The 22,146-nt window shown below is 50.4% G+C and overlaps 1 protein-coding gene and 3 long non-coding RNA genes across 14 annotated transcripts; 3 read left to right on the forward strand and 1 right to left on the reverse strand.

Annotated features, from left to right (window-relative positions):
- Positions 1-1,972: 1,972 nt before the first annotated feature.
- LMBR1L (limb development membrane protein 1 like) lies at positions 1,973-15,676 on the reverse strand. 11 transcript variants are annotated; one of them, XM_077952812.1, is made up of 18 exons: positions 15,310-15,673; positions 11,797-11,881; positions 11,380-11,581; positions 10,763-10,796; positions 9,599-9,738; positions 9,301-9,404; positions 8,533-8,659; positions 7,940-8,008; positions 7,735-7,799; positions 7,314-7,386; positions 7,139-7,222; positions 6,966-7,042; positions 6,327-6,404; positions 6,105-6,178; positions 5,401-5,491; positions 5,232-5,298; positions 2,782-2,943; positions 1,989-2,566 (listed from the first exon to the last, which is right to left on the reverse strand). In XM_077952812.1, exons 3-18 carry the CDS (start codon positions 11,519-11,521, stop codon positions 2,499-2,501), a joined length of 1,455 nt encoding a protein of 484 aa, XP_077808938.1. In that variant the 5' UTR covers positions 11,522-11,581; positions 11,797-11,881; positions 15,310-15,673; the 3' UTR covers positions 1,989-2,498.
- Positions 3,252-15,516, forward strand: LOC144332839 (uncharacterized). The gene is made up of 2 exons (XR_013401024.1): positions 3,252-4,016; positions 13,606-15,516. It is a non-coding gene; the product is annotated as an uncharacterized LOC144332839 (long non-coding RNA).
- On the forward strand, positions 6,019-9,250 carry LOC144332838 (uncharacterized). Its single transcript, XR_013401023.1, has 2 exons — positions 6,019-6,201; positions 7,684-9,250. It is a non-coding gene; the product is annotated as an uncharacterized LOC144332838 (long non-coding RNA).
- On the forward strand, positions 11,867-13,484 carry LOC144332837 (uncharacterized). The gene is made up of 2 exons (XR_013401022.1): positions 11,867-12,846; positions 13,159-13,484. It is a non-coding gene; the product is annotated as an uncharacterized LOC144332837 (long non-coding RNA).
- Positions 15,677-22,146: the final 6,470 nt, after the last annotated feature.

The following is a 22,146-nucleotide window of genomic DNA, read 5'->3' on the forward strand; positions in this document are numbered from 1 at the left end:
TCCGCTGTCATCCAGGAAGTATGGGTTCCAATTTCTGCCCAAGACCAGCCAAGCCCTTTGGGCAGACAACCAGAGCCTCCCTTCTCTGTGGTCCTCCCCAGATCTCCCCAACTTCCATCTCTCCTCACACTCAGCATTAAGCAGGACTGGGAGGTGAGGATACCAGGGGCCCATTTCTCTACTAACTTTACAATCTCCTTTGGAACTTCCCCAGAACCAGGGACAGAGCTTGGTACTTATTGTCTGGTTTAGGACTTCCAACTTTTTTCCCCTTCTCTTCTTTGCCAGGCATCTAATAGCTGCTGCTTTTCAAATGAATAACTTGTCGGTTGGAAGCTGCTGAAGGGCAGTGGACATTCAGAAGTCTTTGTAAGAGGTGAGGATCGCTTCCCTTAACCGTTCATCTAGGCACTTCTCCAGCTTTCTCCCTCTCTGGACTCCCCGGGCTCCATTTTCAGCCACTCAGATTTCATCTCAGAGGCACCACATCCAATTTCTTTTGTTCAGAAGTCATTTCTTCAAGAAGCCTTCCTTGATGTCCCAACACTGCCCACCTGTGTTCCCTCAAGAACCAGTACTTAACTGCAGTGGTAGAACAGTATTAGAATTATTTGGCACCTTACTAGACAAAGCAATCTTAAGCACACACATATTTATCATGTATCTCCAAGGTTAAGTGCCTACTCTACAGAAGGGTGCTCTGCAAGTATTTGTGGAATCTACACTTTGTGTTTCATACTCACTCTCCCCTAACCCCACTCTATGGCTAGTACTCATAGCAACTTAGCGTACATTAGAAAAAAACCAGGCCAGGCACAGTGGCTCACTCCTGTAATCCCAACACTTTGGGAGGCTGAGGCAAAGACTGCTTGAGGCCATGAGTTGAAGACCAACCTGGTCAATATAGTGAGACCCCATTTCAAAAAAAAAAATTAATTAGTGGGGGATGGTGGTACATGCCTGTAGTCTTAGGTACTCAGGAGGCTGAGGAAGGAGGATCACTTGGGTCCAAGAGTTCAAGGTTGTAGTGATCTAAGATCATGCCACTGCACACTAATCTGGGTGACACAGTGAGCCCCCCCCAAAAAGATGTCTGGGTGTTGTGGCTCACCCCTGTAATCTCATCATTTTGGGAGGCCAAGGCAGGTGGATCGCTTGAGCTCAGGAGTTCAAGACCAGCCTAGGCAACATGGCAAAACCCCATCTCTACTAAAAATACAAAAATTAGCCAGGCATGGTAGCATGTGTTTGTTGTCCTAGCTATTCTGGAGGCCGAGCTGGAAGAATGGCTTGAGCCCAGAATGCGGAGGTTGCAGTGAGCTGAGACTATACCACTGCACTCCAGCCTGGGTGATAGAGCCAGATCTTGTCTCACAAGAGAAAAAAGAAAAGAAAAAAGCACCCCTTCCTCAAGATGCCTGACTTTTATGAGAAAACTATCATAGTAACTATCCATACAATGACTATGAGGTGAATGGTGTCCCTGGAACTTGTGCAATACACAATCTGTATAACTTTAAGTTTTGTGCTCTTACCACCAGCATAGCACATGGGCTTTTCAAGAAACTGATGGCCTCTAGTAAAAAGCTAGGTTCTTCTCTCAGGTAGGAAATGAAAATCCTTGTCAGCCAGCCACTTATTTTACTCTATATCCAATAGTTAAGCCAGGGAGGATAGGGCTGAAGGTGTGAGTGTACCCGGGGAGGTTATCCTACTCCTATGCCCATGTCCTAAGGCCATGGATATAAGGAGTCAGGGGACAAGCCAGCTTTAAGCAAGGCTGAGGATGGAGGAGTTTTCCACTGCCCAACTGCATGGCCTAACACCAGATCCAAGTCCCCAAAGGATGCTAGTAATATAGATGAAGGGGAAGGAAAAGGATGGTGGGCAGGACCCCTCTGCTTCTCTTACTGGGCAGACTCAGGACTGGTGGGAGCAAGGCTGTTCAAATATACACAGAGACAGGCGCTTTAAAAAAACAAAGCAAATCCTGGGATCAACTTTATTGCTGATGGGTGAAGCCTCCTCCTATCCCCTTAGTCTTTCAGGTGGTCCAAAGCCCCTCCAGGATAGCACAGTGCTTAGGCTCTGCTGGGCCAGAAGCAAGGGAAACAATCTATCTCCCAAGCCTGGCCTGGCCCAGTCCTTTCCCTGCCCCCACCCCACCCTATTGCACATCAAATCATGTAAACATGGCTATGGGCATGGCCCAGAACAGCAGTGAGGCAGATTGATGTGTAAACAGATTTGGGACCAGGGGCTAGACCCAGTCACCCAGCTCTACCCCATGCTGAGGCCACAGTTAAGTATGGAAAAGCAGGAGGTCCTGGTCCCAAACTCTGGCTCAGATTATGCAACAGTGCAGATGGCTCTGCTCCCCTCTGCCACCCACCCTCTCAGATTCCAGGTCCTGAGGTCCAGCTAGCCTTGGGCTTCCCTCCAGGCCTAGGCAGCAGATGGCAGTGTCCAGTTTTCTCCCTCCCACCCCCAGCTGGAGGTCACTGGTGCTGGGTCTTCCTAGATGCCCGGGGGAAACCAGAGACGGGCAGTGGCAGTCTGTCCAACCCTGGAGAAGAGGAGGAGATGGGCAGTCAAAAGCAGGTCAAAGGTCCATTCCGTTAGGGACCAGACAACTAAGCCACAGAATGTGTGGATGAGGTATGTTACCCACAAAGCAGGAAGCACACCCTCTCCCCTGCTGGGGTGACGGGGTGACCCGTGATCCAGAGTGTCCTAGATAACTACCACCCCCCAACAGCCTGCACCCTCACTCCCTCTCACCGAAGGCCCGGATCAGCTCTGCCCGCACAGCTGCAGTGAAGGTCTTCACCAGACAGAGTGTAGTGAGGCCTGCAAAGGCTGCGTTGTAGAGGAACACAATGTAGAAATTGCCCAGCCAGTTGAAGCGTCCAAAGTCACCCAGCAGGTCAAAGCGAGTGAGCCCTGAAGTACAAAGGCCAGGATGAGAGGTGGGCTCTCCAGGCCCTTTTCTGCTACCAGTCCAACTTTGTGCTGCCTCCTGGTGGCCACATTTCAACACTGCAACTGATAGGTTGGCCTCTCCCAATTCTACTTGGCAAGCTGACTAGCAGTTCGGGACTGTTCAAAGTGTCAGCAGCTAGGCTTGCTTCAGCTTCGCTTCCAGAGTCTGGTATCTTCTCCTCCAGTGAGGGCCTCCTCTGGCTACTGGTGTTCCCAGGAACTCCCAGGGCCTACTACTTGTTCCTGGGCCTGGAACAAGCAGTTCACCAAGTTTTTTTAGTAGACAGAACAGTGTGGTTGCTGAGCGCTCAGACTGATCAGGCTGCTTTGGTTGATATCCCAACTCCACCCCTAACTAGCTGTGTGATCTGGGGCAATTTCCTTAAATTTTCTGTGCCTCAGTTTCCTAAGAATTATATGAGACAACACACATAAAGCACTGTCTCTGCCAGGCACTATTCTAACATTTACTGGGCTCCTCATAATACTATCATAAATCAAAAAACTCTGCTCCCCACCTGTAAATATTCTTACCTGCATCCAACCTAAAGGAACTAACTGGAAGACCCACAAGCCTACTGTCTTACAAATTCTCCTGGCATAAATACAAATGGTAGAGTGGAAATAATATAACGTTAAGAATTAAACAGAGCTGTTTTTTGTTTTGTTTAATTTGGTTTTGTCTTAAGACAGGGTCTTGCTCTGTTGCCCAGGTTGGAGTGCAGTTGCACAATCTTAGTTCACTGCAGCTTCAAACTCCTGGGCCCAAGCAATCCTCCTGCCTCCGTCTCACACATAGCTAGGACTATAGGTGTGCTAATTTAAAAAAAAAAAAAAACACTTTTTTTTTTGGGGTAGAGATGGGGTCTCACTATGTTGCTCAAGCTGGTCTAGGACTCCTGGCCTCAAGTGCTCCTCCCACCTTGGCCTCCCAAAGTGCTGGGATTACAGGCGTGAACCACTGTGCCTGGATCACAGCTGATTTCTTTTTTTTTTGTTCTGAGACAGACTCTTGCTCTGTCACCCAGGCTGGAGTGCAGTGGTACCATCTTGGCTCGCTGCAACCTCCACCTCCCAAGCTCAAGCAATTCTCATGCCTCAGCCACCTCCCAAGCTCAGCAATTCTCACGCCCCAGCTGGGATTACGGGCATGTGCCACCATACCTGGCTAATTTTTAAATTTTTCATAAAGATGGGGTTTCACCATTTTGGCTAGGCTGGTCTTAAACTCCTGGCCTCAAGCCGATCCGTCCACCTTGGCCTCCCAAAGTGTGGGATTACAGACGTGAGCCACCAGGCCTGGCCCCAGAACCGATTTAAATATGAAATCACATATAAAACACACAGAGTGATGTGGTATTTAGGGGGAGGTAGGAGGGCGGTTGTTACCTCTGCAGCTCACATACTACCTTGGGGTCAACTAGTTACATTCTCAAACTTTTTTTTTTTTTTTTTTTGAGATGAAGATTTGCTCTTGTTGCCCAGGCTGGAGTGCATGGCACGAGCTCAGCTCACTGCAACCTTTGCCTCCTGGGTTCAAGTGATTCTCCTGCCTCAGCTTCCTGAGTAGCTGGGACTACAGGCATGCGCCACCACGCCTGGCTAATTTTGTATTTTTAGTAGAGACGGGGTTTCTCCATGTTGGTCAAGCTGGTCTCGAAATCCCAACCTCAGGTGATCCGTCCGCCTCGGCCTCCCAAAGTGCTGGGATTACAGGCATGAGTCACTGCGCCCAGCCACTCTTGAACTTTTTAACCAGTTAATTATAGATATAGCTCTTAAGGCAGGAGAAGGAATGAGTATATTATCTGACACCCCAGTGTAGAGAAAGCACTAGCCTGGGGTTCAGGAGACAAGGGTCCTAGACTGACTTGACGTTGCCTCAAACTAGCTGTATAATCTGGGTCAATCAGGTAGCTTCTCTGTTTATCATCTTTCAAACAGGAACATTTACTAGATTACTCACCCAGGAGAAAGATTTAGAAAAAAGTGTGCTCCCCGACCAAAAGTAGAAGTAAATGAGAGAGGCAGTAGCAAATGTAAAAAGTATGTACTTTGCAGCAACAGTACCCTGAAGCTCAGTGTAGGCACTTTACAGAGCCTCGCTTTCCTCATCTGTATAATGCGGATAATACCTACTCACGGGTTTGTTGTGGGAATTAGAGGAAGCATGTATATAAAGTGCCTGCTTTACATCAGTAAGTACTCAAAAAAATCCAATTCCTTTATTTCCTCCTTTCAATACTTACCTAGGGTTCGAGAGAAGACAGGAAGTGCTGAGCTTAGGACCAGGAGACAGACACAGTTCCCAATTATCTGGGTGGAAACAGGGAAAGGAGTGGTGAGGGTGGAAGAGCTGCAGGCACCTAGTGCCCATCCACACCCCACAGGAGGCTTCCCTTACTCCCTCCCAGCTACCTGCGTCATGGCGGTGTCATGCCATCTGGGCCGCAGGCTCCGGAAGAGTGGAGAGCTATAGAAGCCCACAACTGAGGACACCATTAGGTAACTGCCACTGCATTAAGGAAGAACTGGCTGGCTCCTAAGAATTAATAACTCATCTCAAAGGGAACAGAGCTCTCTCTCAGCCCACTTCTTATTTATTTATTTATTTATTTTTATTTATTTATTTTTGAGACAGGATCTCACTTTGTCACCCAGGCTGGAGTGCAGTGGTGCGATTTCAGCTCACTGCAGCCTTGACCTTCTGGGCTCAAGCGATCTTCCCACATCAGCCTCCCACATAACTGGGAATGCAAGCATGCACCACCACGCCCGGCTAAGTTTTTGTATTTTTTGTAGAGACCGGGTTTCACCATGTTGCTCAGGCTGGTCTTGAAATCCTAAGCTCAAGAAATCCACCCGCCTCAGCCTCCCAAAGTGCTAGGATTAGCACTGTGTGAGCCACTGCATCCGGCCTCTTTTTTATTTTCTTCTGATCAGATTCTACTGAACCACCAGCTCTCCTTTCAAAATTAAGTATTTTCCTTCTTTCTGAACCCGAGGTTGATGAAAACTTGTCCCATTTCCCATCAGTGTTGCTCAGAGTCCCAAAGGAGACAAAGTCCAAGAAGTGCTGTCTAGAGTCCCAGGAGACAGGTTTTTGTATTCCAGAAGGATACAAGATGAGTACAACCTGAACGACGGCACCAAAGGAGCCCAGCTTGGAGAAGGAGACCTGGCCTAAGGAGGCACCCTGAGGAGTGGGGCAGTGTCACTGTGAGCATTCCCCACCATCAGCACTACCCGGCACCCAGCCTTCCCACTGTCCTCAGCTTCTGCCTCCTCTCCCCAGCTGTTCTTAGGCCCTCCCCAAAGGATATGGTGGGAGGGCAGCCTGGTACCTGCATGCCTCGGGGCATGGCAGCCTCATCGATGAGCAGCTCCAGGATGTGGATGGCCACAATGAGCACAGACAGGCCCTGTGTGAGGCAAGCTCAGACTCCCATCCTACCCCAGACCACAGCTCGACCCAGAGCTAAAGGAATGGGCAGAGACTCTGGTCCAACATTTCCAGTTTCCAAGACTAGCTCCACTTCCAATGAGCTGTATGGGACCTCATCAAAGCTGTTATTAGCAACAGAGTGCCTTTGAGGACATTATAAGATACATCTCCTCTAGGTGGATGGATTGCAAAAAGGATAAATAGGAAAAGGCATCTCTCTTCCTCCAACTGATAAGATATATTCTTGAGTCCATAGGGGAATCGACTGCTTATTCTCATGCCAGGGCAAACCTGCACAACTACTCACTGGCCCTGTGTGACCCTGGGCAAGTCACTCAACTCTGTCTCTTCATCTACAAAATGAGGGTTGATGTGCTCAACATTTGTGTTCAGCACAGGCAGGACATAAAAGCAGGCACTCAGTGAGAAGCAACCACTATTACTGATGATAACCAGGTCCCCTCATCGCCTCCCCTCTCCCTGAGAAGGCCTCGAGTACTGAGAGTCTACTCCCCACCTCTAGGGCTGGTATACCCACCGTCAGCACCAGCAAGCACAGCATAGCCAGGGGGTAGCCCAGGTTCCGTTGCCAGGCTGAAGCCTTCCGCCGCTTCTCTGTGCAGGGATGGGAGGCTGTCAGCAAGCACCTGGAACCAGGGGCTACTCTCCTTGGGGAAACCCAGGTATCCCAAGCCCTACCAACCCACATACCCAGCAGGACCCTCTGTGTCTGCAGAGCCAGGAGCTGTCTGTGTAGCAGCTCCATGTCTAAAGGCAGCCAGCAGGAAGTAGGATCTGAGGGCAGAGAAGATGGTGTTGCTCCCAAGTTGGGCAGTCTCTGCCCAGGCCAAGCCCACCACCCCATCAGGGAAGAACTGCAACTCACTACAGATCCTGCGGGTCAGGGCTGCCTCCTCAAAGGCTGAGCAGTACAGCTGCTCCTCCAGGTCTTCCAGCAACTTGGGGCAGGGGAAAGGAAGAGACTAACTTTTTTCAGAGGCTCCCTGACCAAAGGCCCCAGGAGAACCCTGTTCTTCCCAGGGCTCCGTAGTCTCAGGCCTCCCCCAAACCCTCATTCACCACCCTGTGGCCCGCAGCTTTGCTCAGTCCCTCCCAATTGCCCTGTATTCTGCCCTGCATGTCTGGTGACCAGCTCTGCATGATAGGGGTACAGGATACAGGAACCAACAAAGGCTGCAGCCCTCTGCAAGTTGTGCACTACACAACCATAGGGTTGTTTCATTGTTTGGTTCCAGCTCTGCAGGAAGCTCACCCTGCAGGATCAAAGAGCAAGGAATACCACATACCCGGGGCTTGACCAGCAGCTTCCCAGTGACGGAGAACATGCGGGCGAGACCCAGTGGAGTACACACTGTGAGAACAAGAGCCAGTCACCTGCCAGACCCTGCTCTCCACCCCTTGCCTAACATGCCCCTCCATTCCCCCTCCTTCCAGCCTGGTTACTCTGGTCCAAGGACCCTACCCATTCCCTCCCAGACCCTGTACACTCACCCAGGAGTAGCAGAACCCCAAGGAAGGAGATGCATGAGTAGAGGTAGGGGAGATAGTACTCCCAGAAGTCTAAGGATAAAAAAAAAAGAGGATGTCAGCTCATCTCTTCTTGCTTACTGGAGGCTGACAGGCCTCAGAGTCTAGACAAGGGCACAGTCCCCACAGCTGTTAGGCAAGTAATACAAATGAAGAAAGCTGGCCAGCATCAGCAGAAGAGGGAATGGCAGGGCCTATAACAAACTGGAGATCCTAACCCCTAACTAAAGGGTATAACTGCTATTTGGCCTCCATCACCAGGGACTAATGTAGCCAGATCTTCTCCTTGTCAAGCAAAGTTAGATAGCTAGATGTTAATATGAAACCTCCCAATTTAAAATGTTAGCAACTGAATAATACATATTTTAAAAACCATTGCATAGGCCAATGAAACATTTCTGCAGATTGGATTTGGCCAGATGTCTATCAGTTTGAAACTTCAGTCAAAGGGAGAAGGTGCCAACCTTTTCCACTTTAGTAGGTTATAGTCTTTCCAGGCAGGTGGACATGGGCCAAAAGCCATGTCCACACAGCCTGGAGGAAGCTGGGCCACTCACCATAGAGTGACTCTCTGCTGGCCTTGTTGTTATCCACAATGGCTGACGCCACCCACACCATACCTAGCACCAGCAGAGTGAGGAGCATCAACATCACCACTGTCTCATAGACCCGGCCCAGGACACCCTACGGAAGGAGGCAACAGGTGAAGGAGGTTAACATCGGGCAGTGTGGGGATGGAAAGACATCAGAGATGGTGGCCAGCCTGCGGGAACCAGAGAGGTCTGGATTCAGGAGATAAGAGAGAGGGTTTTCCTCTTATTCTGCTAAGTTGCTCTGTCTTCCCACTCCCCAGTCTAAGGTCACCCCACATACCAGGTGCTCTTCATTTGCATCTCCTTTTCCCAGACCCATTCCTTGTCGTTGTCTGCTCCGGGAGGCTGACCTCTGAGGTCTGCATCCCACAAGCTCTTTGCCCTCTAGTTTCGCATCCAACAGGAGAATGGAAGGTGGAAAAGAGGTGAGGGTATGTTTCCTGTGAGTCCTCCCACGTCTGCCACCATGGTTTTGGCAGTAATTATGACACAAAGACAACAGCTCCTCTCTGGGCAGCTTCACATCCCTGGTTTCAGCTATTAGTGGGTTCTAGAAACTATTTCCTCCCTTTGTCTCTACAGGCCTGAGGGTGGTAATGACTTCCTACTGTCACTAGAGCCTCAAACTTCCTTTAACTAAACCTCTGCAAATAGCCTCTTTATTAAAATCTCTTCAGTTGAACCATGTGTGTGGAATTCCGTTTCCTGCCTGCATACATATCCCCTACTTACCTTTCTGGAGCCAGCAAAGCCCTCGGACTCAGTGAAGAAATATGCAAAGGGCATGAGGAAGATGAGGGACAGGTTGGAGAAGAGAAAAACAAGGTTCCAGAGGCCTAGAGCAAAAAAGGAAAAGCAGAGATGGTCAGTAAAGGGAGGGGCAACCGACAGGAGACTGACCATTTGCAGGAGAAGCGGAGAGGGAAGGTGCGACACATGACTGATTGGCCCACGGCTGCCTGAGTCTGCCCGACTCTATCTGCTCTCTGCTCCCTATCCCCACCCCAAGCCGCCTCTAGGAGCCACAAACCATGGATGAGGGAGCCGTTGAGCCACTGGATGTAGTAGTTCCGAGGCAAGGAGAGTAGCACCTCATTGCTGATGATGGAGAAGGGCAGGAGCAGGACAGCACCCAGGGCAATTGCCAGGGTAAAGGTGCACAGCTCGAGCCTGGGCAGAGAAGGGGAGAGTGTCCTTGCTTAGCTCAGCACTCACTACACTGTGCTGGAGAAGTTCCATTTGTCCTGAGGGCACCTGTGGCTTCCAGAACCAGCTGTAGCAATGACAGAGCTAAGGAAGGAGCCGTCCAGCTGGGGTTCTACCCACTGCCGGCTCGCTCTAGCCCTTTACCTCCAGGGAAGCCCCAGCTCATGGGATGGGCACAGCTTCGGGCATTCATGGGAAGCCCGTCACCTGCCATGTCACATACCCAGGCTGTCCCCAGGAATGTGGTCCTCCCATACATGCCTATAAGTTATGCCAGGTATGATGCCAAAGCTAGGGGGCCTGGCTTCTCTTCTTTGCTCAGGGATATGGATTTCTGAGCTTACCTCTTTTTGCCCAGATAAGCACAGGGTCATCCTATGTGGCTATGCCCTGCACAAAGGCATGAGGGCAAAGGAGGACAAGGGGAAACTGAAACCTAGCTTCATAGCCAAGGTCTAGGCCCTGGGCTGCATACACTGAAGAGGGGCACTTCTATCTCGTTGGTCCATCAAGGGTGGAGGGCTACCTTCTGATCTACTAACTCAGAGGAGTCATCTCTCTCTCTTTCTCTGTATGTGCTAGTGAACATTGGCAGCCTGGAATATGGGCCTTCCTCTCAGAACCAAGCATGCCCCTTCCTCAGGGGTTCCCATCTTCCCCACACCCTGCTCTTTTTCTATCAATCTGCATCCCCACTCTGGTCACTGGGAGGTGAAGCCAAGCTGGAGCCATTTCCGGTGACTCAGGCCCCAGTGGATGTTCCTGGCCATGAGGCTCCCACAAGCTCCTGGCCTAACCAGGAAGACAGGAACAGCAGCTTTTCTGAGCGTCCCCAGGGTGAGGTAAAGCCGGAAACCAGAAATGGGGTGGAAACAGAAACTCTCTCTTCACCGTGTGAGACTTCCCCCTTCTCCCTCCAGCTCTAGGCCTCCCTAGATCCCAGTTCCTAAAGACCACTGGTGTTAGGTGCTGAGGCAGGGACACTTACGCAATCTTGTTGACTGTGGCATCTGCATCATCCACTGTAAGAGACAGAGGCACGGGGAAGAGGCAGGACATCAGGGGGCAGCTCTGAGGCCGTAAGTATTACAATGTGCTCCCCGCCCCATCCCTGCCCCCTCAAAGAAGGCAGAGCTGAACAGAAGGCTCCAGGAGACCACACATTATGAACTCCATAGCCTATTCTCCAGCCATGGTGGCAGCTTAAAAATCAGTGGTCCCAGGTGAAGAGAATACAGGCCAGACTTTCCTATACTTCTTTCCTCCTCCCTAGATCTCTCCCATCGCAGGTTCCTCTTTATATGCTCAAAATATTAATATAATAAACAACTAGTCTGTGAGGTTGGTTACATCAGTGGCTGGGTCTAGGAAAGGGAAAAGAGAGGAGGGGGAAGGGAGATTCACAGAGAAGGTCCCCAAGGGAATTACTTTAGGGTAGCTGCCTTGTTGGGTGGGGACTCATCCTGAGCCATCCTGAGAGGAGGAAAGGCTGGGGCTAGAAACTGGGGCAAGTGTGCCCCCACCTCCAATTACACAATGTCTAGGGAAGGAAAGTTGCAATCTGAGCATACTCAGGCTCCCCATAAAGAGAAAGGCCACCATCACCAGGTGCCCCAGTCATCAGGGAGGTCTCTGGTCCTGGCTGTGGGAGCACTAGGAGAGGAGATGACACAGAGACTGTGCCCGTAATGACATTCACCCGGCAGTTGCTCACTTCAGGTTCACAAAGGACTTTCACATTAACCATCTCCTTTGGTCCACACAATGGAGTAGGTAGACATCACTATGCCCATTTTGTAGGATGAAACTGAAGATCAGAAATGTTATATGACTTGCCCAGAAGACACTTCCATCTAGCTGCCCTTGCCCCTGTCTGTGCAGAAAGGGAGGCTGAAGAGGCAAAGGCTCCAGAACAGCCCCACACAGCCACTGCTCCTTTCCCAGTGGGCGCCATAGGCCCATTCCCCTGAGGCTGGTCCATGGCAACTGGAACTCTGGCAGGAGGGAGGGAAATCACAGTACCTGTGGTGAACTCAGCAGGCTTCTTAAAGCGGGTCAGGAAGATGTGGCAGAGGATGTACAGTGTTGCAAACAGAAGTGTTGAGATCTGTAGCAGAATGTGAGCTGGGATGAGAAGCTCTAACCTTTAGCACATTCCACAGCCAAGGGCCTCTCTGTTAATTCCATGGCCATTACTTCCTTAAGATAAGGCTCCATACTTCCAGGGGTTCCATCTGGAAGTATGTTCTGTTCTGATCCCCCAGGTACTTCCTTCTAGTCAGAGCCCCAGGGACCTCGAAGAAGGGCCAGACAGGGGCTGCCCCATGCACCTGGGGAAACAGCACCATGCCCAGCCCTACAAGAACTTCACTGGGAGAAAATAGCTTCAGCCCAACTCTGGTTGGTAAATGGGCAAAGAAAACTCCTAGAAATGCACAAGCACACATATTTCAAACCAGTTACAGAACCAGAGGGAATTTACTTGGAGCACATTATTGGATAGGGAAGCAGGTTTGAGGGGAGGAAGACGTCTGCATTGTCCTGGCACCCCATCACTACCCTACCCTCCTACCTCCACCCACACTGGTGCCTTGACCCAAAGTAGGTGTCATGTTTCTAGACGAAGTCACAACTTCTATTCCATGCTTATTCAGGGGCCTGAAAGATCAGGTCTGCTGGGCCAAACCAGAGCCTCATTTAATCCTCTACCCCTAACAGTGGGCTTTAGCTAGGGCCCAATATCTAGTGTTTCTAGAGCTGGCTAGACTGTCAAGTGACAGTGATGGCGGAACTCGGCCACGTTAATCTGCATATTCATTCCTACTCTATTCCAAGTAAGCTTCTACTGCCCAGAGGAGGAGCCATTGGCCAGCTTGGCTCTATAATCAAGAACAGAGAGTCTTGGCCAGGCACAGTGGCTCACGCCTGTAATCCCAGCACTTTGGGAGGCCAAGGCAGGTGAATCAATTGACATCAGGAGTTGGAGACCAGCCTGGCCAACATGGTGAAACCCTGTCTTTACTAAAAATACAAAAATTGGGCTGAGCGCGGTGGCTCACGCCTGTAATCCCAGTACTTTGGCAGGCCGAGGTAGGAGGATCATGAGGTCAGGAGTTCGAGACCAGCCTGACCAACACGGTGGAACCCCCCCGTCTCTACTAAAAATACAAAAATTAGCTGGGTGTGGCGGTACGTGCCTATAATCCCAGCTACTTAGGAGGCTGAGGCAGGAGAATCACTTGAATTCAGTGGAGGTTGCAGTGAGCCGTGATCGCACCACTGCACTCTAGCCTGGGTGACAGAGCAAGACTCCGTCTCAAAAACAAACAAACAAACAAATTACAAAAATTGGCTGGGCGCAGTGGCTAATGCCTATAATCCCAGCACTTTTGGAGGCCAATGCGGGAGGATCACGTGGTCAAGAGATCGAGGCCATCCTGGCCAACATGGCGAAACCCCATCTCTACTAAAAATACAAAAATTAGCCAGGCGTGGTGGTATGCACCTGTAGTCTCAGCTACTCGAGAGGCTGAGGCAGGAGAATTGCTTGAACCCAGGAGGCAGAGGTTGCAGCGAGCCAAAATTGTGCCACTTTACTCCAGCCTGGCGACAGAGACTCAGTCTCAAAAAAAAAAAAAAAAAAAAAAAAAGGCTGTGTGTGGTGGCAGGTGCCTGTAATCCCACCTACTCGGGAGGCTGAGGCACAAGAATCACTAGAACCTGGGAGGTGGAGGTTGCAGTGAGCAAAGATCACGCCACTGCACTCCAGCCTGGGCAACAGAGTGAGACTAGGTCTCACAAAAAAAAAAAAAAAAAAAAAAAAAAGGCCAGAGAGTATCAAGAAAAGAAGTTATTGTGTTTGAGATATGCCAAGAAGACAGGATCAGTCTCATGGGTCTTCCAGTCTCCAGAAAGGGCTGACCCCACAGGGAATACACATACAGCTACCTATACAAGGAGGGAAGAATCCACAGAGACGCAGGAGAGCCATCGATCCAGAACAAAGTCATAGCTTTTGACATTAGGGAAGCAGAATAGAAGGAGCCACTCAGATTGCAGCTGCAAGATTTTTATAGCCTGTGTTCTGCCCTGGGCTTGCATAATAGCCAGGAAGGTGGGAGGGCTCAAAAGGTCAGGCTGGAGTTCCACGCAGTTCCAAGAGGCTAGGTTGCGCTCCAGCCCCTGGATGAGAGCCAGGTGGGGGAGGCACCATAAATCTTCAGGCTACCCTTAGCCAGCACTGATGTTCTCAGCTCATGGGACTAAAGGATGGGGGAGACATCCAGGAGGCTGCTTCTGTCCAAGGTCTCATTCCTCCCTGTTCTCTAGGAATGTGAGCCTCCTGCCTGACACTGTCTCAAGACCTGGCTGTGCCTCTGCAATATGCCCAACCCACCATGTGGACTGTCCACCAAGAAACACACAAGGAACGCTTGCCGAAAGCAAACTTCTACTGGAGTTGCACACTCAGACTAATATACTTTTCTGTCCTCACAGATAAGAGCAGACCTAATTATGTCCTGGCTCAATTTACCCTACCTCCAATAGGCTGCCCAGGGCTGGCTAGAGCCCAGCCTGAGAAAAATGAAGGGAATGACCCCCACACTGGGTTCCCCCACTTACTAACATTTCTTTCTGTTTTCCCAAACCATTCCCTTTCCATTTACTATGTGGAGATGAGGGTTGCTCTGGGGAGCTCTGGGGAAGGAAACAGAGGAGAAAGGAGAGAGGTGAGAATTCAAAGCAAGGCTGAAGAAGATATGACTCCCTAAGCTCCACTGCGTACCCCTACCCCAGAATTGAGGAGTCCACTTCTCTGCGGCAGGTTCAGCTGTCGCTCTAAGTGGCAGGGATGGCCTAAGGAACAGCAGCCAGGTACCCTCTGAAGCCCTGGGAGGACGACTTACTGGGGAAACCCCGGAATGGCTGAGAGGCTGCGAACCCAGCCTTGCAGGGTTTCAAACAAACACTAATGAGAAAGAAGAAAGACGGGGGAATACCTGGATACTTGGTTGTTCCTCATCTCTACATATTAGGATCCACCCTAGTAAGACTCCTTTCTTCCAAAGCAGGAGATGACCCACCAAGTCCCCAGGTTCCTCCCGTCTGCCATCCCTACACCTCCCCTCTTTTCTGGAATCAAGCTCAGAGTGACGATTTCTCCCCTTCATCCAACGTCAGCTGGGTTTGCCCTCAACCCAGTTTGAGAAGCAAACCCATCCTTCCCCGATTATCAGACTAAGGCGGACTCCGCAGGCTCTCAGACGCGCTGGGTGAGGGGTGGGAGGGAGGGGCAGGGAGGGGCGTGTTGGGGAGGAACGGAAACGACGGCCTTTGTTTACCGCTCAGGGACCCAGCTGATCCCATCTAGGGGATCGCTAGCCGGGCACCCGCCCTTCTGCTAGGACGGAGGCCTCCGTCGCCCGCCGCTGGCCCAGGCATGGTTTGACGGCGCTCTGAGACCAGGTGGGCTCGGACCCCAACCTACCCCTCTCCCGCAACCCCCGCTTCTCCTCGCCGGGGCCCCGCACTCACAATGCACTCGCGGATCCTCTCGTGGAATAGCTGTTCTCGCACGGATAGCACTTCGCAGTCAGGTGCTTCCATACTCTGCTCAGCATGACTGGAGCTGGGGTGCCTCCGGGCCCGGGGAGGACAAGCGGGGAGGAAGCCGCCGCCGCCGAGCACCCGGACCCAGTCTAGGAGCCTTTCCTCGCAGCCTGCAACAGAAACTCGGGGCAGTCTGGGGCTCAGATACAGTCGTCCGGACGCCCCACCCTTAAAGGGGCAGGCACCACCCGCCTCGTTTTAAAGGGCTCTGTCCTTCCTTTGCTCCCTCCCCTTTAAGGTCGGGTCGCGCTCACGTTTCAACGCAAACACCCGCCACTAGGCTCGCTACGAGGAAGGGCCGCTGAGGTTCCATCTTTTTAAGAGAGCTGGTGACGACACAAGGGGTGGGCGGGTTCCTTCCATGGGGAGGAACTCATTGGCTCCTAGAGAGCTGCCGCTCATCGCTGGAGGAGCGGTGATAGGTTCGCCCTGTGGAGGAGGCGAGATCTTTTGGGCCTACCGCTGCTGATTCTAATTGAGCAACTGTCTCTCTCATCTGGGAAAAGTGACGGTTCCTGGATTTTAGTGGCAGCTAAGATTTTAATTTGACCTTGGTTAAATGAACCATTTGAATCAGGCCAGCCAGGCAGGATGTGAGGGCACCCTAGGGGTTCTGAAAGGTACCTCTGCCCAGTAACCGATGTTCTGCAGTAGCATTTTCTGTGTGTTTGTGTTGGGGTGCCCCTCCCCACACCCCCACCCCGGTTTCCCGCCGCCAGGGGTTTTCACTCAATCATTTTTGTGGAAGGCCTAGTGTGTGCTGGAACAAATACTGAAAAATACTGAAAAAGACTGTAGTCCTTCTGTAGAGGACTACAGAAATACCCTGCAACTTTGTGAAGAAATGCCCACAAGGATCATTGAAGAGTGGGGCTGAGTTAAACATTAGCTAACCACTTACTATGTGCCATTCACTGTATAGTCGTTATCTCAGCCATGTTACCCAGGCTGATCTCGAACTCCTACCCTCAAAGTGCTGGGACTCCCAAAGTGCTCGGATTACAAGACGTGACCCACCCAGCCTATTATCTCATTTTAAACATCACTACAACCTTTCAGAGGAAGATGTTGTGATTCAACTTTTATTTATTTATTTATTTATTTATTTATTTATTTATTTATTTTTGAGATGGAGTTTCCCTCTTATTGCCCAGGCTGCAGTGCAATGGTGTGATTTCGGCTCACTGCAACCTCTGCCTCCCGGGTTCAAGCGATTCTCCTTCCTCAACCTCCCAAATAACTGGATTACAGGCATGCGCCACCACGCCGGCTAATTTTGTATTTTTAGTAGAGACGTGGTTTCTCCATGTTGGTCAGGCTGGTCTTGAACTCCCAACCTCAGTTGATGCGCCTGCCTTGGCATCCCAAAGTGTTGGGATTACAGGCGTGAGCCATCGCCTCCGGCCAAGATTTTGTGTGTGTGTGTGTGTGTGTATGTGTGTGTAGTTGAGTCTTGGAAGTAGACAGGATTTAGATGAAGGGAGTTTTTTTTTTTAAGTTATTTATTTTTGACACAGGGTCTCACTCTGTCGCCCAGACTGGTGTGCAGTGGTGCGATTACGGCTCACTGCAGCCTCCAACTCTCAGGCTCAAGTATTCTTCCCATCTCAGCCTCTTGAGCAGCTGGGATCACAGGCGGGCACCAGCACACTTAGCTGATTCTGCCATGTTGCTCAGACTGGTCTTGAACTCTGGACTCAAGCTGTCGGCCTGCCTTGACCTCCCAACGTACAGGGATTATAGGCGTGAGCCAACAGCCCTGACCTCCTCTAAATTCTTAAAGCAACATCCAGCTGCATAGTTCAGTGGGCAGTTAAAAATTGGCCATGAGGCTGGGCGCGGTGGCTCACGCCTGTAAGCCCAGCACTTTGGGAGGCAGAGACAGGTGGATTACCTGAAGTCAGGTGGCAAGACCAGCTCGATCAGGGAGACCCTAATCCAGCGGCACTACAGGAAATAAAGACACACACACACAGAGAAACATAGAGGTGTGAAGTGGGAAATCAGGGATCTCACAGCCTGGAGAGCTGAGAGCCCCCAAAAGAGATTTACCCATGTATTTATTAACAGCAAGTCAGTCATTAGCATTGTTTCTATAGATATTAGATTAACTAGAAGTATCCCTTATGGGAAACAAAGGGATGGGCCAAAATAAAGGGATGAGTTGGGCTAGTTATCTGCAGCAGGACCATGTTCTTAAGGCACAGATCACTCATGCTATTGTTTGTAATTTAAGAACGCCTTTAAGCGGTTTTCTGCCCTGGGTGGGCCAGATGTTCCTTGCCCTCATTCCACTTAACCCATAACCTTCCAGGGTGGGCGTTATGGCCATCATGAACGTGTCACAGTGCTGCAGAGATTTTGTTTATGGCCAGTTTTGGGGCCAGTTTATGGCCAGATTTTGGGGGGCCTGTTCCCAACAGTCAGGAGTTCAGGACCACCCTGGCCAACATGTGTGAAACCCCCTCTCTACTAAAAAATACAAAAATTAGCTGGGCATGGTGGTGGGCACCTGTAATCCCAGCTACTCAGGAGGCTGAGACAGGAGAATTGTTTGAACACGGGAGGAGGCTTCAGCGAGCTGAGATCTGCCATTGCACTCCCGCCTGGGCGACAAGATCGAAACTCCGTCTCAAAAAAGACTGGGTGTGGTGGCTCACGCCTGTGATCAAAGCACTTTGGGAGGCCGAGACTGGCGAATCACCTGAGGTCGGGAGTTCGAGACTAGCCTGACCAACATGGAGAAACTCGTCTCTACTAAAAATACAAAATTAGCTAGGCATGGTGGTGCATGACTGTAATCCCAGCTACTTGGGAGGCTGAAGCAGGAGAATCACTGGAACCCACGAATTGGAGGTTGCAGTGAGCTGAGATCATACCATTGCACTATAGCCTGGGCAACAAGAATGAAACTCTGTCTCTACAAAACAAAAAATTGTCCATATATGCATTGTTTCATAATATTTGTCCTCTTGAGTTGTTGTTATTTAAATATTTTGTATTGTTTAACTTTACCTTCATTTATGTCTTTCCTCTTTTCCTCCTGTCTTCTCCTCTTCAAGAATTAGAAACACATATTTGGCCTTTTTTTTTTTTGAGATGGAGTTTCGCTCTTGTTGCCCAGGCAGGAGTGCAATGGCGCGATCTTGGCTCACGGCAACCTCCGCCTCCCGGGTTCAAGCGATTCTCTTGCCTCAGCCTCCCAGAGTAGCTAGGATTACAGGCGAGCCACCACGACTGGCTAATTTTGTATTTTTAGTAGAGATGGGGTTTCTCCATGTTGGTCTGGCTGGTCTCCAACTCCTGACCTCAGGTGATCTGCCCGTCTCCGCCTCCCAAAGTGCTGTCATTACAGGCATGAGCCACCGCGCCAGGCCCATATTTGCCTTTTTTTTTTTTTTTTTTTTTTGAGACACGGACTCTGGCTCTGTCGCCCAGGCTGGAGTGCAGTGGCGCGATCTCGGTTCACTGCAAACTCCGCCTCCCGGGTTTACGCCATTCTCCTGCCTCAGACTCCCGAGTAGCTGGGACTACAGGTGCCCGCCACCAAGCCTGGCTAATTTTTTGTGTTTTTAGTACAGACGGGGTTTCACGGTGTTAGCCAGGATGGTCTCAATCTCCTGACCTTGTGATCTGCGCGCCTCGGCCTCCCAAAGTGTTGGGATTACAGGCATGAGCAACCACGCCCGGCCATATTTGGCTTCTGATTGACCCCACTCTTTTCTTCCCCAAAACTTAACCCAGTGCAGTTCTTGTAGTAAACACTTAAACAGGGCCGGGCGCGGTGGTTCACATAGGTAATCCCAGTACTTTGGGAGGCTGAGGCAAGTGGATCGCCTGAGGTCGGCAGTTTGAGATCAGCCTGACCAACGTGGAGGAACCCCGTCTCTACTAAAAATACGTTATTAGACGGTCGTAGTGGTGCATGCCTGTAATCCCAGCTACTCGGGAGGCTGAGGCAGGAGAATCGCTTCAACCCAGGAGGCAAAGCTTGCCGTGAGCCAAGATCGTGCCGTTGCACTCCAACCTGGGAGCTAAACTCCCTCTCAAAAAAAAAAAAAAAAGACCAGCCTGGGTAACACATGACGACCCTATCTCTACAAAAAATTTATGAAATTAGCAAGACGTGGTGGCATGTCCCCGTAGTTCTAAGATACTCAGGAGGCTGAAGCAGGAGAATCACTTGAACGCAGGAAATCGAGGCTACAGTGAACTATCATGGCACCACTGCATTTCAGCCTGGGCGACAGAGTGAAACCCTGTTTTTATTTTGTAAAAAAAAATGGCCGGGCGCGGTGGCTCAAGCCTGTAATCCCAGCACTTTGGGAGGCCGAGACGGGCGGATCACGAGGTCAGGAAATCGAGACCATCCTGGCTAACACGGTGAAACCCCGTCTCTACTAAAAATACAAAAAAAAAAATAAGCCGGGCGAGGTGGCGGGCGCCTGTAGTCCCAGCTGCTCGGGAGGCTGAGGCAGGAGAATTGCGCGAACCCGGGAGGCGGAGCTTGCAGTGAGCAGAGATCTGGCCACTGCACTCCAGCCTGGGCGACAGAGCCAGACTCCGTCTCAAAAAAAAAATAAAAAATAAAAAAAATAAAAATAAATAAAAAAAAATAAAAAAAAAAGGAAAGAAAAGAAAAGAAAGAAGAAAGAAAACTTCCTGCCTAATCTAAGACTACTTTCAGGGTGATAGGGCGATTTTGTTCCCAGGACTTTCTGGGTCTTTGGAAAGAGCTTATTTAGCTATTTAGCTAACTCTTTTTTTTTTTTTCTCTCTGTCACCTAGGCTAGAGTGCAGCGGCTCGATCTCTTGTAACCTCCACCACCCGGGTTCAAGCAATTCTCCTGCCTCAGCCTCCCGAGTAACTGGGATTACAGGTGCCCACCACCATGCCCAGCTAATTTTTTTTTTTTTTTTTTTTTGAGACGGAGTCTTGCTGTCTCTCCCAGGCTGGAGTGCAGTGGCGCGATCTCAGCTCACTGCAAGCTCCACCCCGCAGGTTCATGCCATTCTCCTGCCTCAGCCTCCCAAATAGCTGGGACTACAGGCGCCCACCACCACACCCAGCTAATTTTTTGTATTTTCAGTAGAGATGGGGTTTCACCATGTTAGCCAGGATGGCCTCGATCTCCTGACCTTGTGATCCGCCCACCTCGACCTCCCAAAGTGCTGGGATTATAGGCATGAGCCACCGCGCCCAGCCATGCCCAGCTAATTTTTGTATTTTTGGTACAGTCGGGGTTTCACCATGTTGGTCAGGCTGGTCTCCAACTCCTGACCTCAGGTAATCCACCTGCCTCAGCCTCCCAAGGTGCTGGGATTACAGGCATGAGCCACCGCACCCTGCCAGAGCTCATCTGACTCTGAACCATAACCTTTTTCTTTTCTCTGGTCAAAATAGGACAAATTTCTAGAAATTTTGGAATTTCCCTCTTGTCTAGAGTGCCAGGAAACCAGAAAACCAGGAATTTCCTAAGCAAGTCCTTCTTGCATCTGAGAACTTTTTGATGTTGTCGTTGGGAGTTAGGAGGAAGAATTTTAGAAACATGCTGGCCGGGTGCGGTGGCTCACACCTGTAATCCCAGCGCTTTGGAAGGCCCAGGTGGGTGGATCACCTGAGGTCGGGAGTTCAAGACCAGCCTCACCAAAATGGAGAAACCCTGTCTCCACTAAAAATACAAAATTCACCAGGTGTGGTGGCACATGCCTGTAATCCCAGTTACTTAGGAGGCTGAGGCAGGAGAATCACTTTAACCCAGGAGGCGGAGGTTGCGGTGAGCCGAGATCATGCCATCGCACTCCTGCCTGGGCAACAAGAGTGAAACTCCATCTCAAAGAAAGAAAGAAAAGAAAAGAAACATGCTTTGAGGGATTCAGTTCTAATTCTTCCTCCGTACCTATCTGACCTCTCTAAAAATATTGGAGAGAAGAATTATAATGAAAGATTGGCTTGAGACAGCAGGAAAAAATTTGTGAAATTATAGACTCTGGGAATGGAGAGTTATATTAGAAGTTATCCGGCCGGGTGCGGTGGCTCACGCCTGTAATCCTAGCACTTTGGGAGGCCGAGGCAGGTGGATCACAAGGTCAGGAGATCGAGACCATCCTGGCTAACACGGTGAAACTCCATCTCTACTAAAAATACAAAAAAAAAAAAAAAATTAGCTGGGCGTGGTGGCGGGTGCCTATAGTCCCAGCTACTCAGGAGGCTGAGGCAGGAGAATGGCGTGAACCCAGGAGGCGGAGCTTGCAGTGAACCGAGATCGCGCCACTGCACTCCAGCCTGGGCAACAGAGTGAGACTCCATCTCAAAAAAAAAAAAAAAGAAGAAGTTATCAGGTCTACCTGTATGTGCTACATGACATAGACCAGGGGTCCTCAACTGCTGGGTGCAGACCATGGCCTGTTAGGAATCGGCCCACACTGCAGGAGGTGAGTGGTGGGCAAGCAAGCATTACCGCCTGAGCTCCACCTCCTGTGAGATCAGCAGCGGCATTAGATTCTCATAGTAGCTGTGAACTGTGGATATAGGTTGGGTGCTTCTTATGAGAATCTAATGCCAGATGATCTTAGGTGAAACAGTTTCATCCTGAAAGCACCCCTCACCACACACACCATTCATGGAAAAATTGTCTTCCACAAAACTGGCCCCTGGTACCAAAAAGATTGGGGACCACTGACTGCTGAATAGATGGCATACTGGTTCATTGTTGGTGCTGGCTAATTTTTAGAAAGTGAACTGCAGTCTTCTTGCCCATC

This window comes from Macaca mulatta, chromosome 11, assembly GCF_049350105.2.
Source record: "Macaca mulatta isolate MMU2019108-1 chromosome 11, T2T-MMU8v2.0, whole genome shotgun sequence".
NCBI classification, from domain to species: domain Eukaryota; kingdom Metazoa; phylum Chordata; class Mammalia; order Primates; family Cercopithecidae; genus Macaca; species Macaca mulatta.

Excerpts from the sequence above, each read along its gene's own strand:
- LMBR1L (XM_077952811.1), bottom strand. The coding sequence starts at position 15,381 with ATGGAAGCACCTGACTGCGAAGTGCTATCCGTGCGAGAACAGCTATTC. Across the intron at positions 9,405-9,571 it reads GCTCCTAGAGGCGGCTTGGG|GCCTCTGGAACCTTGTTTTT; the intron begins GTGGGGATAGGG and ends TTTTTGCTCTAG. Across the intron at positions 5,492-6,104 it reads GTTCAGGTTGTACTCATCTT|TTACCTAATGGTGTCCTCAG; the intron begins GTATCCTTCTGG and ends ATGCAGTGGCAG.